This window comes from Ischnura elegans, chromosome 3 (genome assembly GCF_921293095.1).
Source record: "Ischnura elegans chromosome 3, ioIscEleg1.1, whole genome shotgun sequence".
NCBI classification, from domain to species: domain Eukaryota; kingdom Metazoa; phylum Arthropoda; class Insecta; order Odonata; family Coenagrionidae; genus Ischnura; species Ischnura elegans.
The window spans coordinates 58,534,837-58,550,763 of NC_060248.1; the positions used below are offsets into that span (position 1 = coordinate 58,534,837).

Consider the following 15,927-nt stretch of genomic DNA (forward strand, 5'->3'; position numbering starts at 1 on the left):
CGGGCTTTTAATAAGGTGGGCGTAGAGGGACTGGGTTGGTGGGAGGGGAATTGTTAAAGAGGGGGAACCGCGGTTAAGACGCCGGCTAGGCGCCGCCGCCTCACGCCCAGCAACGCACCGCGCCGTACACTCTCCCGGGAGGAGGAGGAGCGGGAGAAGGGTGAGTGGTGGGGTGAGTGGGGGAGGGGTGGGGGAAAGGTTGCCTTGCAGAGCCTTTGGGATGGCGCCTGTATTCCCCCGCAGAGGTCCAAGGGACGAAGGTGTCTGCAAAGCCATCGGCACCCAGAATTCCCCGCTCGCGAACAATCCTTCCCCTCCCGTCATCACTATCGAATCGCCTTGAGTGCCAAGAACACGTGCTTTCCAGCGGTGGAGGAGAATGCTGTAACCTCTTCTAAGATCACATATATCTTTGGAAAGGAGGAGAGACTCAGAAGACCCTATTGGAGTGGAACAAAGGATTCAAATAGCAGAGAATGGAGATATCTCATACATCTTACTCATTGCCATCATGAAATCACGACGATTGTAAGAATAACCACTTTTCAGGGGAGGAAGTTGTGGAAGGGAATATTTTAATCTCTCCTAAGATTGAATCTGTGTGAAAAGGAAGACTCACATAGACACTAGTGGTGTGGAATAAAAAGATTCAGATAGCAGAGAAGACGGATCTCTCCTACATCTCACTCATTGCCATCAAGAAATCAGCAGGATTGTAAAGAACAAGCACTCTTCAGTGGCAGAAGAGATTATTATTGTGACCTATTTTTAAGATTAAATCAGTGTAAAGGAGAAAAACCAAGAAGAAAAGTGGAGGACACCAAAGGATTTGAAATAGAAGAGGAAAGTGATCTCTCTAATGCAGCACAGTGTGATGCATGTTCCTTTTCCATCCAAGTCAATTGAAGTTTATTAATTCCGCCACCAGTGTTTGCTCGAACCAAACAACACCATTTTCCCGCAATCCAGTCACGAATCGGCTCGGACATACCGCCTTCCCGCCTCAATAGTCGCGAGCTTGCCAGGAGATGCAAAATTGAGTAAAGGAAGAAGAAAACACACCGTCCACGTGCAAGTGCTGAGTGACAAGTGAGGAAAGCATACAAATTTTCACGGGAGGTGGGAAAAAGAGTTTGTTGGGCCGTTTGCTGGGGAGCACTCCGAGGGGTTATCGTCGGCTCGAGCATCACTCAGTCAGCCGCTTTGCAGGGCTGCTGGGCGTCGCCAACCGGGCATCGCGTGTACGAGGACACGAGCACTTTAGAGTGCGGAAAAAAGTGGCATAGTAAGAGGAGGTCGCCGGTCGTGCGTGTGAATACACAGTGTGGTAGGGCAATCGGGATACGCGTGTATTTTTTTACAGCCTCACGCCACTCTTCCAAGTCACTGTGCCGGTTGGTCTTCGCCTTGCGGTTTTGGAAAACTTGAAAGGGATTAGCAAGACTACATTCGAAAGGTTATTTACCAAGTGTTAATCGAATTTTATTCCCACGAGTGACTCTCTCTAATTAAACATAAAGCCGTGATTTGTCATTTTTCCCTCTCTTGAACGGACGATTTACTCCGCTTTCGTAAAATGAGTGATTTCCTTTGATGATAGAATACCCCATCTTAACGCCTTTTTGTCGCAGTCTAGTTACCAGCCGCCTGGCATAAACCATATTTCTCGAGTCCCCGGGAATTGATTCAAAAAGTAAATGATTCCCTTTTGGTCAACGAATGGAAAAGGAATCATTGCATTAAGTTAAGCAAGCATAACAACCCTGAACCAAGTGGCTTTTCCTCTATAAAACGAAGAAGATCGAATACTGATTCCTTTACTCACAACAAGGAAACTTGATTGAGTGAGGATTGAGTGAAACTGACCTTAAAAGATAACCTTTTGCCATCCAAGTGTGATGTTCCTAACGCTACATGAGTGTAATCAGTGATATTGTAGCTTTATTAAGGATCAAAAGTGTTCCAACAGGAGTGATTAGTGTGATAATTACATTTATATATATTTGAAAGAAATTGTAGGAAGGTAAAGCCTGATGTCCATTTGACTGGAAAATAAGTGAGATGGAACTGCGGATGTTCACCGTGGGACATCATTTCCTGGAATCATTCTGAACTAATATGACTCGTTGAGTTCGCAGCCGAAGTGAACAAATTTTCCAATTTTTTACGCGTATGCTGGAAATAATTTAAGAGCCTCTAGAAAAAAAGATTGATACTGAAATAATTAATTGCAACCGCAAGTGCCAATCAGCCAAAATCGACAATAATTTCTAACATTCATGGTTAGAATAAAGACGCTTATTATTAGTTGCCTATTTATTGATACACAAAGCTGAGAGTCATCTTTTAAAGAAATTTCAGTCGACACTTTTTTTTCATTGTGAGCTCGCCTTTTACTTTTTTTCCCCGTTTGCGTTAGCAACCGTGTTGCGGGGATAGGTGACCACCGGTATCACCAATTCCTTTCAACTTTCTTTTCTTTTAAATTTCTCCTTTATCACCACCTCCATCTCCACCTCTCTCCTACCATACATATTTTTTTTACGCAACCGGCAAGAGAGTGCGAGAGACAAACCAGAAACCGGACGACGACGGGGGACAAGACCAGCAAGAGACTGACCGCTTGTCTCTCTTTGACCGTGTGAGTGTGTTAGTGAAGAGTTAAAAAAAAAAGAAATCCAAAAATAGCATAAAAAAACAAGAAGGATACTAATTTTTCCTGGTAGTCTCACTCTCGGAGTAGCAGCAACAGCGAGTGGGCCAGCGACGTGGAGTACTCGTGTACTTGAGTCTCGCGGTAAGGACGGAAGAAGAAAGCGGTGTTTGGTGGACCTCCCCAATCCAATCATTATCGCCACCTCTACCAGGAGGTTTCCCGGAGGCACCGGCGAGAAGATGACGGCGAACGAGCGGCCGGCGGCGGGGGGGGTCCTCGGCAGACTCCGCGGTTTCGTGGCGGCGTCCTTGGTTCTGATGACTGTGCCGGGTGTGATGACCTTTGCCACCCAAGGGGGGGCGCCGCAGGTGAGTGGCGGTGTTTATCGGTAGGTGGGGGGCCTGACTCTTCGGAAAAAAAGAAACATTTTCCCTCGACGAGTGAGGTCTTGAGACGAGACTATCCACATCACTCGACCTCTTCTCTTAATAAGAATATACCGGCTCCCACTGGCTTCATCCTCCTAAACTAGTGTTGTCCAATTTTTTCGTCATGTTTTTTATTCACTCGTAGACGCGTCGTTCCCACGAGAGATTTTTTGGATGCGTAGAGCGCGTAGGTTGACTGTAGTGTAGAAAGGTTTAACTCCATTTTCTCAGGCTGGACCTCGTGGAAGCTCATTTTATCAAAAATGAAGGGAAAAACTTTATTATATTCCACCCATTTATTTTCAGGTACCTACCTAAAAGTCATTTTTTATTGAACAGGTACCATGGTACCTGACATTTCTTTTAGTTTATGTGTAGAATGGAATCACCAAATTGTACCTCGTGTTTTTAATACAGCCTTTAATACACGTAAGGATAGTAAGGTATGCAAATCAATTATAATGATAGGTGATTCAAATTTTTGATCACATCTAGGTTGAATTTTTGCTTCGGACAACTTTATACACAGGACATAAAAATGCTCAATTGCTACTCCATTGATATGACTCGCTTGTAAAATTATGTAAATTCACGAACTACTAAATTATTCTTAAATTCCAAAGTGCGTTCTCACTATTAATTCGACCTCATTCAATAAAATTAGTAACATTCATCGAAATGGTGAAATAAATAAAGTACCTCGTACAATAAGGTTGCTAGCGATAAGCAAACAACGAAATACAAGTTATTTGGAGGTACACAATGAAAATATTAATAAATAGAAGAAATGAAAGACAAGATAAATATACATATATACTTAAATATTACGATATATTTTTTTAATAAATTTCATTAAAAATTGATCTCACGATGGTGAAACTCCCATTAACCAGCAATAGCGATCATAACGCCAGTGTCTGACACGTAATGAAGGCGAATATTGGACCATAGAGTTCGTTTACATCCACATTTTCGACTTTATTCTAAAAGGCTTGATTCCTACTTCCCATGATGGGTCGTGTGGTTTCCAAACTTTCTTTTAAAAGGTCGAATGTTTTTCAAAGTTCTTTTTCCTTAAAAAAAATGTGACACCATTCCTTTTTTAAGTTTTCCTTAAGTTTCCCAGTAACACATGTGTTATGCAATATTTTATTCTGAGCCCTCTCGATGACCCAGGTAAGACAATCCAGCGAGATTACTTGAAAAAACACTTCTTGTAGCCATTCCCCGAGTCTTTTCCAACCATAGTGTATCCATTAGCTTCAATTTCTTTTTCACACGTGGAATTTCTTTCTCATCATCTATATAATATATATAGGAGAGTCTTCGTCAGTCTTTTTCCTAACTCCGAGTAAGGTGGAAGGTGCCACCGAAAATTTAGTCATATGAGTCTTTTTTATCTTTAATTGTGTCTTGTACTGTGTGTGTCCAACCTGGGATATCCTGGGAAGAGGATGTATGTACGTCTGTCCGCTATCCGTTTCCATACGGCTGCACAGATTGCGACCAAAGTTTATTCAAAAGTGCATCTCATGCTCCCAAAATCCGTGGTGCTACTTTCGGCCACGTCCAATATGCGATTGGCGTCGTTTTCCCATTATTATTTGCTACGTCATACAATGCCAGCGGTAAGACACCCTGACGGGTACGGACACCTCGTGACACAGTCACAAAGAGTATGAGGATTCAAGGGGAACCCTTCAGGGATACAACACACCGGGGCCGGGAACCAAGCCCGTAGCTTATACGCCCGATCACCCGGGAAGGGGCTGGAGAGAAAGGGAAAAGGAAAGAGGCGCCGTCGCGATAGGAGCCCGTCGACGCCTCTGGGATAAGATAGGAGCGGAAGGAATGGGACGGGGAAAAACACCTCAACGCTATAGAAGCGGGCCCTACTATAAGCGAAACCCGGCAAGCCATTAAGGTCCTAACGATCTTGGAGGATCATTCTATGAGGAAGAATAATCCAACGACCAAATCGTTAGATTGACACAGTCACAGTGAAAACATAACTCAAAGGATATTGCTATATGACCATGAAATCCAAGTCTGCCGCTTCTCTGGGTACTATACTTCCCGAGCAACGCCTGATAGTCTATTTGATTACATAACCTCTTTCCGAAATTTAGAATTTTGAAAATAATTTTCCCTCGAGGTGGATTCCTGTCGTAACATATGGTAAATTAAAATTGAGCATGCACATGTAACCTCTTTTTTCATAGATATCCTTCACATTTGTCATCTGGAGGCACGGATTGCCAATTATTCACGGTAAACATTAGTTTTTCAGTTGCCTCTTTACTTACCTTGTGGACCTCTCTACTACAATGCATGGGTCAAATTATAACTCAATTTCATTTCTGCCAGAGTTTGCAGATACTAAAGGCATATAAAAAGCACAGACGACACTATCACATTCAAATGTAACAATTTGATGAAAAAATGCTCTGCATTTACCTTTTAGGAGAGAAAAATAATGTTTAAAAAGACAGTACGCTTTCACCTACAAAATACTTGAAATGTTTGCGCTAAGGCGTTTTTTGTTATTCAATAGCGTCTACCTTCCTGCCAAAATTTTGTTTCGCTGAATTCGAAAGGATTTCCTAATTCTGAAATAAATTTATTGTAATCCACTTCATTTCCTACCAATTACATAGTCAGAGGTCAGTAAAATTAAAAATCTGCCGTTAGTAAATTGTTGTTTTTTTTAAACCTTAATTCCTCATTATTTTTTACCGATAGTTTTTAAACTGATTCGCGCCATTTTTCAGGCTGGATCTCTCATAAGCTAAATAGTATTTATTCAGAAGGGCGCGCCCGTGCGCCTCCAAAATTTCGCCTACTGCTGAGCAAAAGGTGAATCAGGATCGCATTGAATATTTATGAGGGTATTCGGCGAGAGGGACTCCTATTCTCAGAGGGCAATTATCTCCAGCGATTGTTTCGTCGCTCGAGTGACTCACTGGGCCCTGCGATGAAATCGGTCGAATATTCACAAAAGAGTCACTTTTTCATGCTATTTCACTATGACACTGTCGGTAGATATGAGGTTAAGCGAGAGAGAGGCGCACAGTTAATATATTCCCCAAAAATTCGGCGGAGAGTTTTATGGGATAGGCACGGTGTGTGTCCATCTTCGCGGAAGACAGTTTTTCGCCGACTTTCGCTTCATCGACCTGAAGAAGTCAGCTGCAACGCCAGCGAAACTGTCGTCTACGAAGACGGACTCGCGATGTATGTCCCGTAAACCTATCACCATACCGCGAAAGCCTTCACAAAGGATTTTATTTCCCCAAAAATTTACGAGATAAAATTTTTCAAAGTCAACGAAGACTTCACAATGAATTTCCTGTGGGACAATTCCGTTCGAATAGCACATTTAACGTTACCAAATGCAATGTAAAACATTAAGACCTGAGCTCTAATTTTCAAGGGAACTGTTTCCTGGATCATAACATAAGAATCACAACCAGTCGGGAATAAACATTAGCCTAATGTGAAGTATTGCAGTCATTCATTGTTGAAAACACAGAATTTCACCAAGTAACAGACTAAATAGTGAGTACCACTTACGGCTTCTAGGTTTTTCAATTAACAAACACCTATATGCTCACGTTAAGGTTCTTCATGAGTAATTGAAGGAAATGAAAGCTTCGTGGTTTGCATGTTAAACAAAAGAACTCTAACTCTAACATTCTGACAGTTACCTAGTGTCTACTCCATCGAATGTAGAGCTAAAACAAAGTTTTCAGCCTGGAATGATTTTTCATCGTTGATCTATAACATTTTTTATCTCCAAGACCCTAATTCTGATTGGTACTGCATTAAGATACCGATAAATAATTGGTAAGAGTTATTTTTTTGGCCTCGCTGTTTTTTAGAATTTTTTCAAGAAACGATTTCGAATCAGAATTGGATCGAGTCAATCTAGCATATCGACACAGCATTGAACTTCCCTCGCTTTGGCTACAATTAGGGAAAAAGTTGGTCCTATCCTAATGATAAATATACACTAATAACAGTTAACCAATTACTGTCATTTGAAGTAAGTACAACGAATTCTAGTTTTCATTTTTAACATGAAATATGAAAAAAATATTTTTTGCGTAAAACATGAAAGTATTTAATACTTTGCATCGAAGTTCGAAAGCCAATGTAAAAATTAGAAAATATTTATCTCAGCCACAAGCATATATTAAGTCACGACAACATCAATTTTTACTGACTCATATCGTTATCGTTACATACCAATTACTCGCCCATGAATCGAAAAACTAAAACTTTTAAATCTCGATTATTTCACAAGAATCTATCAACCGTTCTGGCAACACGTAAGTCAACTCTCTCTAACAGCCTAAAACAACATCAGAACCTTTTACACAAGTCCAGAAAGAGAAAATTCCATTAACGTTAATGACGATATTTATCGTAGGCCCAAGATAAATGTGACGCTAGTAGAAGTAATTTTTAAAGGAAACGATAATTTTATAATTAAAATAAATGTCATGGATGTCTAATAAAAATTTCTCAGAATAGAAATATAGTATTAAACTAGTACAATAATTATTATGTCACTAACAGCTCGGATGTTTTACACGCCACTTTTTACGATAATCCTTAGAAAGTGGCTGTTTTAAAAACACTCCTCGATTATAACCTATTATTTCCACACTCATGCATAGACCAAACAGCCCGTATTTTTAAATGAGGCATTATTCTCCGCCTGTATCTCTAATATTCCAGCCACTAATAAAACTTCAATTTGGTACTGATTTTTCTGAGTATAAAAACTTACAGAGCAAACAAAGGAATTGATCGAACCGTGGCACAGTATGATACAAAAGAACGAGTAGGGTCAGGTAACCAGGCCAACGAACTTCTCTTTCAACTTTCTCAGAAATCCAGTTAACCACAACCGCAGACACATAGAGACGACTCCTCATTTACGACGCCAATCTAATCAATACCTGATGCAATGTCACCATGCACCTGACGCGGTTTATTAAGTTTCGATCGAATGACTAGTAGCTAGTTTGGCTTAATGAGCTCCACGTGAAATGAATTAATGAAGGAAAACAATTGCTTAGGAAGTTAAGTGTATTGTTACGGCCCTTAAATCAGCGGTATTGCGTATGTATTTTGGTAAGTTAAAAACGCATGATCAGCCTAATTTTACACATTTGCAAGTGCTGCTATCATTCAACCAAACATGATTTACAATGAGCCTCTGCTTAAAGAGAAAAATCTTGATAAGATAAGGAATCAAGAACAAAAACTACAGTTAATGACTGTCAATTTTGAAACTGAATTTTACTTAAGTGCTCATTGCATATGCTACACATATGTTACATATATTTTATTTGACACACTTCAACCTTCGGTGACTTCAACGCTCCGATAGGGATGAAAATTGGCTCCCCTTCATTTGGCGGACATTGGGATTCGGTAAAACCAACATAAAACCATACTTGTAAGCATGTATTTATGTAGGTTTCTTCAATCAATTTTTCTCCTAACTAATTAAGCGACTAAATTTCCTAACATTGATCTTTATTTTAATCAAAGAGTGAAATTTTGAATGAAAATTCTTGAAAATAATTAATCACTTGATCAATGTGATAAGAGATTTTGAGATTAGAAATTCTAAAAACATTCATTTTAGCTATATTCGGTTCATATGTGGACAATGTGCAACCTTTCGTGTTACATTTTAAGTGAAACGGACTAATACACTCAAGAATGATCTAATATCTAATAATAACACGCCCACAACTTTCCTTTTTCTTGTTTTTTCTCACGACTAACAATAATTATCTGTGATAGGATATATCTTACAGGAACTCATTCGCGTGGATTCTGGGATTTAAACACTGAACATTACCGATTAAAGAGATATTACTGCAGATTAAAAAAAAGACCATTACTGATCGAGAAAGTTTCCACTTGTATAAAGGTCTAAAATTTGAGATGGCTGAAAGATATTTTAGGTAACTAATTGCTGAAGTAACTGAATAATAATTTTCTTATATTTTAATATCAATGACATCACAGAATTATTGCTATAATTGTAAACTATTCATGCAAAGAGGGTAAATGGAAATAGTAAAGAAGGAACGATGACAGACGCACTCGTTTCCTATGAACTGGGATTTCAATTCAGGTTGGGTGGGTTAACCAAAAGCTAAACCATAACCATTGATTATTAATTTGAATATTTTCATCCCATGTCGTACTTTTTAGAATTTTAGATGTATAGATGATCCAATTGAAAATTATAAATGATAGAACAAACGAGCACGATTAATTGAACAGCAGCCTCATTTTGATACCTCGAAACACCTTCGTCAGATTCAGATCACAATCGATAAAAAACGCAAATAAGCCCTGATGAAGATATAATATAATATCGAAACGTCGGCAAACATTTTGAATTTCATTTCACTGACCTACACTCCAAGAAATAATTATTTACTATAAAAATTGAGGTCATGATGAAGAAATCAATCTATCTTCGTCAGATTCTTAGATCCACTATTAATAGTATATTATAAAAAATATTAACTATTCCGGCGTAAAGAAGTCGTAATTGAACGAGATATTAAAGAAGATACTGACTTTAAAAATGACATTTTCACAAGAGGTTCTCATGCTAGAAACAAAATTATCTATTTCTTAAAAATCCTATTCCATAATTTTCTCGTCTCAGCTGTGGCATGTTAGGTACTTAACGATTATGATTGCGATTTTTTTAGGGTCGGATGAATAAACTACGACAGTGAGAAAGTAATAGTTTACAGCCCGAAAAATTCATCTAAGTTGGTAGTCTTAGATTAATGCACAGAACTGATAACTCAAGGTTAACGTTTGCTACATAGCACATAAAACGAAAATTGGTAGGGGAAAAAATCCGTGTGTAGTGGGACTGAGCCCCTAGGAAAGTATATTATCTATATACGTACTATTAAAACTCACTTCTGAACACTCACTCACTCATACTAATGTTTGGAGTAAACGAGACGAGATATGACAAAAAGTCGTAAAATCGACCCCCTCTAAAATCGTCTGAAACCCTTTAAAAAATTGTCAAAAAACTAAATTTTCTCTCTATTTCACTGCTGCCGCTACTTTTTGGGGGCATTCAGGGATAAAAAAGTCGATGAGGAATTTGAAAATCACTGAGAAGCTTGTTAATGACACCAAAGTCATTTCGGCAGCCACCTTGCAAACACCTACAACACCTTCAGCAGTTCTTACAGCTTGAGTACACCTTAAAACGGTCAGAAAGCCTGAATAGCAAAACTGTTTGCTATGCTTAGGATTCAATTTAAGTAGGTTAGATGTCACTGAGAAAAAAGATGCCCATAAGAACTATCGGCAGACAAAAATTGTGAGGACTGGTAGAGTGACCAGAAAAAGGCCACAGGCAAGCGAAAGCGAGTCAGTATATACATTTGGCAGTCATCTTTGATGCAAAACTTTGCAGCGCACTCATTGAAGTCAGGCAACAATGCCAATCATTATAGCTTTCTTATACCCACGCATCAGCTATACGATCAAAATAAGCACTATTATGAGAAATTACTACAAGTCTACTCACTCTGAACCCTACGTGGAGAAGCCCATTAATACTTTCTCTCAGAATTGTAAAGCGGTCACAATCGGTATCCCAACCATTGATTACATAAAATTTAAAATCACATTTTTCGAAGTCTTCCTTCTATAAAATAATTCCTCCCTCCGCAGACAGAGAAGTATTTTTGCTTTGGACGGGAAGGAACGAAGATCTATCAAAACTCATCACAGCATACCAAGACGTCTGGTTATTCAAACGGTTTCGAGCTGAAGGTGGTCCCATCGTTTTTTTTTAATGCATTAACATAAACATGCGCTCCCATCAAAGGGTCAGCGATCGATCGTCGATGCCCGGTCACTCATAAAGGTGTGCTAAAGACAGACACGTCTGGAATTTATCACGAGTGGAAAAGGCTTTGTCCAGCGAGGAATCTTGTCTCATAAATGATTATATATGAATATCAACGTTCGGCTATAAGGAAAACAAGAATATTGGCGGGTAAAATCATTCGGTGAGGTGCTAAATCAATTCCCGTTGGAACGAATGGCCGACGAAGCATGTCCAGTATTGACTGACGACAGCCACCTTATACGGTCGGAGAGATTATCGATCAAGAGTCGGTATATTTTTGGCTCAGGATATAGAGGCGGGAGGAGGTGAGGATGCCAGACTTGTGGTCCAGACACCTTTCCAGTGGGTTCGTCTGGCTCGGTTCAAGATGGAATTCTCCTCGCCGTAGCGTGCAGTTAGCGATGGAATAATGTCGGACAAAATCGACTTTTCGAGCAATCGATTTTTAATCGAAATGAAAAGCTCGACTTTTTAATGCCTCGTTCAGATTACGATTGTCCGAGCGATCGTCCTAACGATAGTTGGCCGAACTAGCAGTGTGAATGTATGTCCTGACGATAGTTACTTTAGTTCCGAACGTTGTCACTTTGCGATGGTTAGGCGCTGGGAGACCGGAAGAGGAAGCGACAACAGAAAGACGAAAAGTTCGTGAAGCTCCTTTCGCTCTATTTTTTTCATGGATTTGTCCAAGCAAGGAAGAATATGTGCGGAAGAAAAATTATTCGTTAAATACACGTTGAACAAAGTAATATATTGGCCCCGCATACCTCAACAGCTTTGCTAACCGTCAATTTCTCGTTCTCTTTAGACGTCAGCACTAGAGGGCAACATAGGTTTTAACAATCGTTGTGTGAATGCACAATAGTTCCAACGATTGCCGGAACAATCGTAATATGAACGAGGCATTTCGATTGTAATCAGAATCGACTTTTCCTCCATATGTGGGTGTGTTACTTCGTCTGGCTCTGTTTAAGATGGAGTTCTCGTCGGCGTAGGGTACAGTATATCTTTATAGAGTAAGTAGAGGTTTATTTCTTGTCCTTCCCAAGGCGGCTCCGTACGCTTAACTAAAGGGGTTTCCAAATGCGCCAATAATTAAGTTAACTTTACTTTGAGTTTAAATGTGAAGTTGAAAAAACATTGAAGACTGATTTCTGCGAAAAAAATATATTTTACGGGGAGGAATATGATTAGAGAGGGAAATATCGATTTCGATTAAAATCGAATATTGAGTTATAATAATGAAACACCGAGGAAATTGAGAAAATTGATCTTCGATTTTCTCAATTTCCTCTCAATATCCAAACTCGATTTTTCAAATTCGATCTTGATAATTTCGTTCGATTACAGAAGCGCCAATACCGGCCTATGATAACGACATCCATCACATACGGAAAACATTTTTCTAAGGCTAGTAAAATTGGAAAGGCGCTCCCTCGATCGTCAAGAAAGCATCTCAATCAGTTGATCTTTCTAAAACAATTCAGCGAATCCGATTTTCAGTGGTTTCAAGCGGCGATCCCAAAACTAAAATGTGCATGCATTTGAAAATTTTACCAATAATAATTCAAGTATGTATTCTGAGTAGATTTTTTGGGATTTTCTTTTCATTTCAAATATTTATTTTGAGCGTTTTTTAAATTTATAATAAAAATTATTCTGTAGAAAGTGTATTTAAAAAGAACCTTCGATTTTAAAAAAATCGATCTTACGATTCAAATTTTTGCTGAAAAGTCGAGGTTTTCATTTCGATAAAAAAATCGATTTTGAGCGACATTTTTCCATCACTTACCAAATACGAAGTCCGGATTTAGTTTCAAATGTTGAAAGCGTCAAACACTTTCTTAATTTAGCTTTACCTTTTTCCATTCCACTCTCTTCATTCTCACAAAACGTTCAATCCAAGAAATTTGCATTATTGCAAAAGCTTGGAAGAATTTTATCTTCTTTGTGATTCATTCCATTGTTATTCCCTCTCACCTAAGAGTAACCATTGTTTGGCATGTATTCCTTCTTTCACTCCAAGCGCGATTAGAATGAACAAATTCTCATCACGTAGGGCTAACTTCAGGTGCGTAAAAATAGACTGCTAGGCGAGGTGGATTCAAATCAACACGCGTCACTACGCCATTTTCTGCTGACAATGATTGGATCAGAAATAAGATGATTTCCAAATTAGCTGTCAACAAGCACTTATCTAGCGATTTGATCGATGGATTTTTCTTCCTTATAGGAAAACCCACTAAAATCGCTGGCACATTAATTGCGTATGCTTGGTTTCGCTAATAGTAGGACCCCCTTCGCTTCTATAGCGTTGGGGTGTTTTTCCCTCGTCCCGTTCCTTCCTCACCTTTCCTCTCCCAGAGGCGTCGACGGGCTCCTATCGCGGCGACGCCTCTTTCCTTTTTCCTTCTTCTCCAGCCCCTCCCCGGGTGATTGGGCGTATAAGCCACGGGCTTGGTTCCCGGCCCCGGTGAGTTGTATCCTACGAAGGGTTCACCCAGAACCCTCATACTCGGCTATAGAAAACATGGACATGGTGGGTGAGGAGAGGCAGCCTCTAGATGAGACATGGAGGAGCAGAAGGTATGGATAGAGCGAGTATGTAGCGGGGAGAGGATCCTGAAAACAGTGTCAGAGGGTAGAATGTTAGGTAAACGAGGGAGGGGAAGGAAGAGAATGGGATTTTCAGATGGAATAATAGGGAGTAGGCCTTACAGAAAATTGAAGAGGAAGGTCCATGAAGGGAGACTATAAGAATATTTCTAAGATACTTCATGCAAACCTACCTTAATCGGTAGAACACTAGAATAAAACATAGCAGTAGCTTAACCAAATGAGCAAGAGACTATAAAGTATTCATGAATCTTTTAGGACTAACATAAATAGAAGCATAGAAAATAAGGGTGTACATGTTGAGCCAACATTCATAAGAATGTATTTTTACTAAGCATAAAAATACCAAAAAGTAATTTAATTTAGAAAGAATAATAAAATCAAAATTTAACGCGTAAAAACGAAATATGCTTCCTTCATTCAATTTTAGAAAAGAAACCCGAAATCGAGAGTCATATTCTTCACAGGAAAAAATAATATAAAGTAGCTTTTTTTATAACGGTAGACAAAAATACTTTCGAATAAAGATTTAAGAAAACTATAGCATATATTTAATGCTGACATCATAAATTTCACATCTCATGACTTGGAAAAGATTTTCGAATTGTTGTACTAACTTACAAATTAGTTTCCTAAGAAGCAGATAATAGCCATGCAATATCTAGTCAATGTTAACAAATAAATTCCTTAATATTCATTAGATATTCAGCATATCCGTAAAACCATTTATGGATATCCAACGAATATGCGCTATTCCCTTTTTCATATACTAATAAAATATCCATTGTTGACATTCATACAATGAACAACTATAATGCACAATTACTTGGATATTCATGCAATATCCATCTTGTCTCGTAGGGCCTAAGCAGCTAACCCTTTAACCACATAATTTCATATAGTAAAAATAGAATAATCATTTTAAGATATTAATTTTTAATGGCTAACGTTGACACTATATAGCAATTAATTGAATAGTATACGTAAGTACTTGAGTAACAAGTACATGGCTACTTAAAAATGTTATACGAATTATAACTTTCTACGGATATTACAGCATATATTTCGGTAGAATGTTAAAGGGAGGATGCAATGGCTTTTAGATATTATGAACCTTTTTTGGATATCGATGCAGCAATTCTGCTTCTTAGGTAATTAATGTCACTTAGTTTATCAATATTGACAATTGAAACATCTACCGGAGAAAAAATATAAGTTATGGAGTTGGAATTTTTTATTTTCTACCTGAATTTGATTGATTTTTCTTTCATTGTAGCGTTAAAATTTATCTCAGGGAAAATTTCCTCTGCAGGTGACTAAGGAGCTGCAACCCCATTTTCATACGACAAAAATTATCAAAATGGTCTTCTCTAGCCTTCCTGAAGTACGCAAATACATGTCCCCATAAAGCACCTAGATGAGACCGCAAGAATAAAGCTTTTTTCTGCTTACCTAAACAAATTGAATGTTGATGAGAAGAATGCGTAGGCAAGTCGAAAGAATCAGAAAATGAATGTGAAGAAAGCAGAGAAAATACGACAGGTTTTATAACGATTTGCCGCTCTGATTTGGAATACCTAGATTTATTTGCTAAAATTTTCAAATCAATGAATAAATAATAATGCATTACAATAAATAATTGATCAAACTATTGGCGTACCCAGAATTAGAGGGCAAAAATAGCCGTGGTCGTTCGTTCAAGTTGCAACTTCTTTGCATAGGAAAGGTCAATGAAACCAAAATTTTAAGGAAATAATGACAGCCATTTATTAGTTTTTATAATAATTTGATTGAAAAAATATCGATTTTTATTTTAGTTCCATGTCATACACTAATATCATTTTTCTTCAAAAGGAGAATTTGTTCATAACTTTTTTTAACTAAATTTATTTTCGCTTCTATGGGGGCAGTTGCCCCCCGCTGGGTACGCCCGTGCACCAAGCTAAAATATCCTAGGGAAAATTACCAGTTTATACCTAGCAACGGAATAAAAAGAGTATTGAACTCAGTAAAATGTATCACTATTATCCAAGAGCTCTGTTACTGACGAAACATCAGACAAGGTTGCAATAGAGCAGGGGCGGATCCAGGATTTCTTTCTGGGGGGGGGCACAAGCAAGGCCGTATCCAGGATTTTGTTCAGGGGGGGGCACAAGAATATCTCGTAATACAAAACGAACGCAATGATAATGGGACCGTATGAAAAATCTTGCATATTTTTGAGTGTCTGGGGGGGGGGGGGCACGTGCCCCCGTGCCTCCCCCCTGGATCCGCCTATGCAAGAGAGCAAGGTTTTCTTCGCG

The 15,927-nt window shown here is 38.8% G+C and overlaps 1 protein-coding gene across 2 annotated transcripts in view; it reads left to right on the top strand.

The window, feature by feature from the left end:
* Nucleotides 1–221: 221 nt before the first annotated feature.
* Nucleotides 222–15,927, top strand: part of LOC124155858 (inter-alpha-trypsin inhibitor heavy chain H4-like) — a 43,165-nt gene continuing 27,459 nt past the window's right edge. The window contains exons 1-2 of one of the 2 annotated variants that reach the window (XM_046530010.1): nucleotides 222–2,641; nucleotides 2,727–3,024. In XM_046530010.1, the coding sequence (XP_046385966.1) occupies nucleotides 2,896–3,024 (129 nt within the window). In that variant the 5' untranslated portion in view covers nucleotides 222–2,641; nucleotides 2,727–2,895. Of the gene's footprint in view, nucleotides 3,025–15,927 lie in introns of both variants that reach the window. The other variant, XM_046530011.1, reaches the window with a different exon arrangement.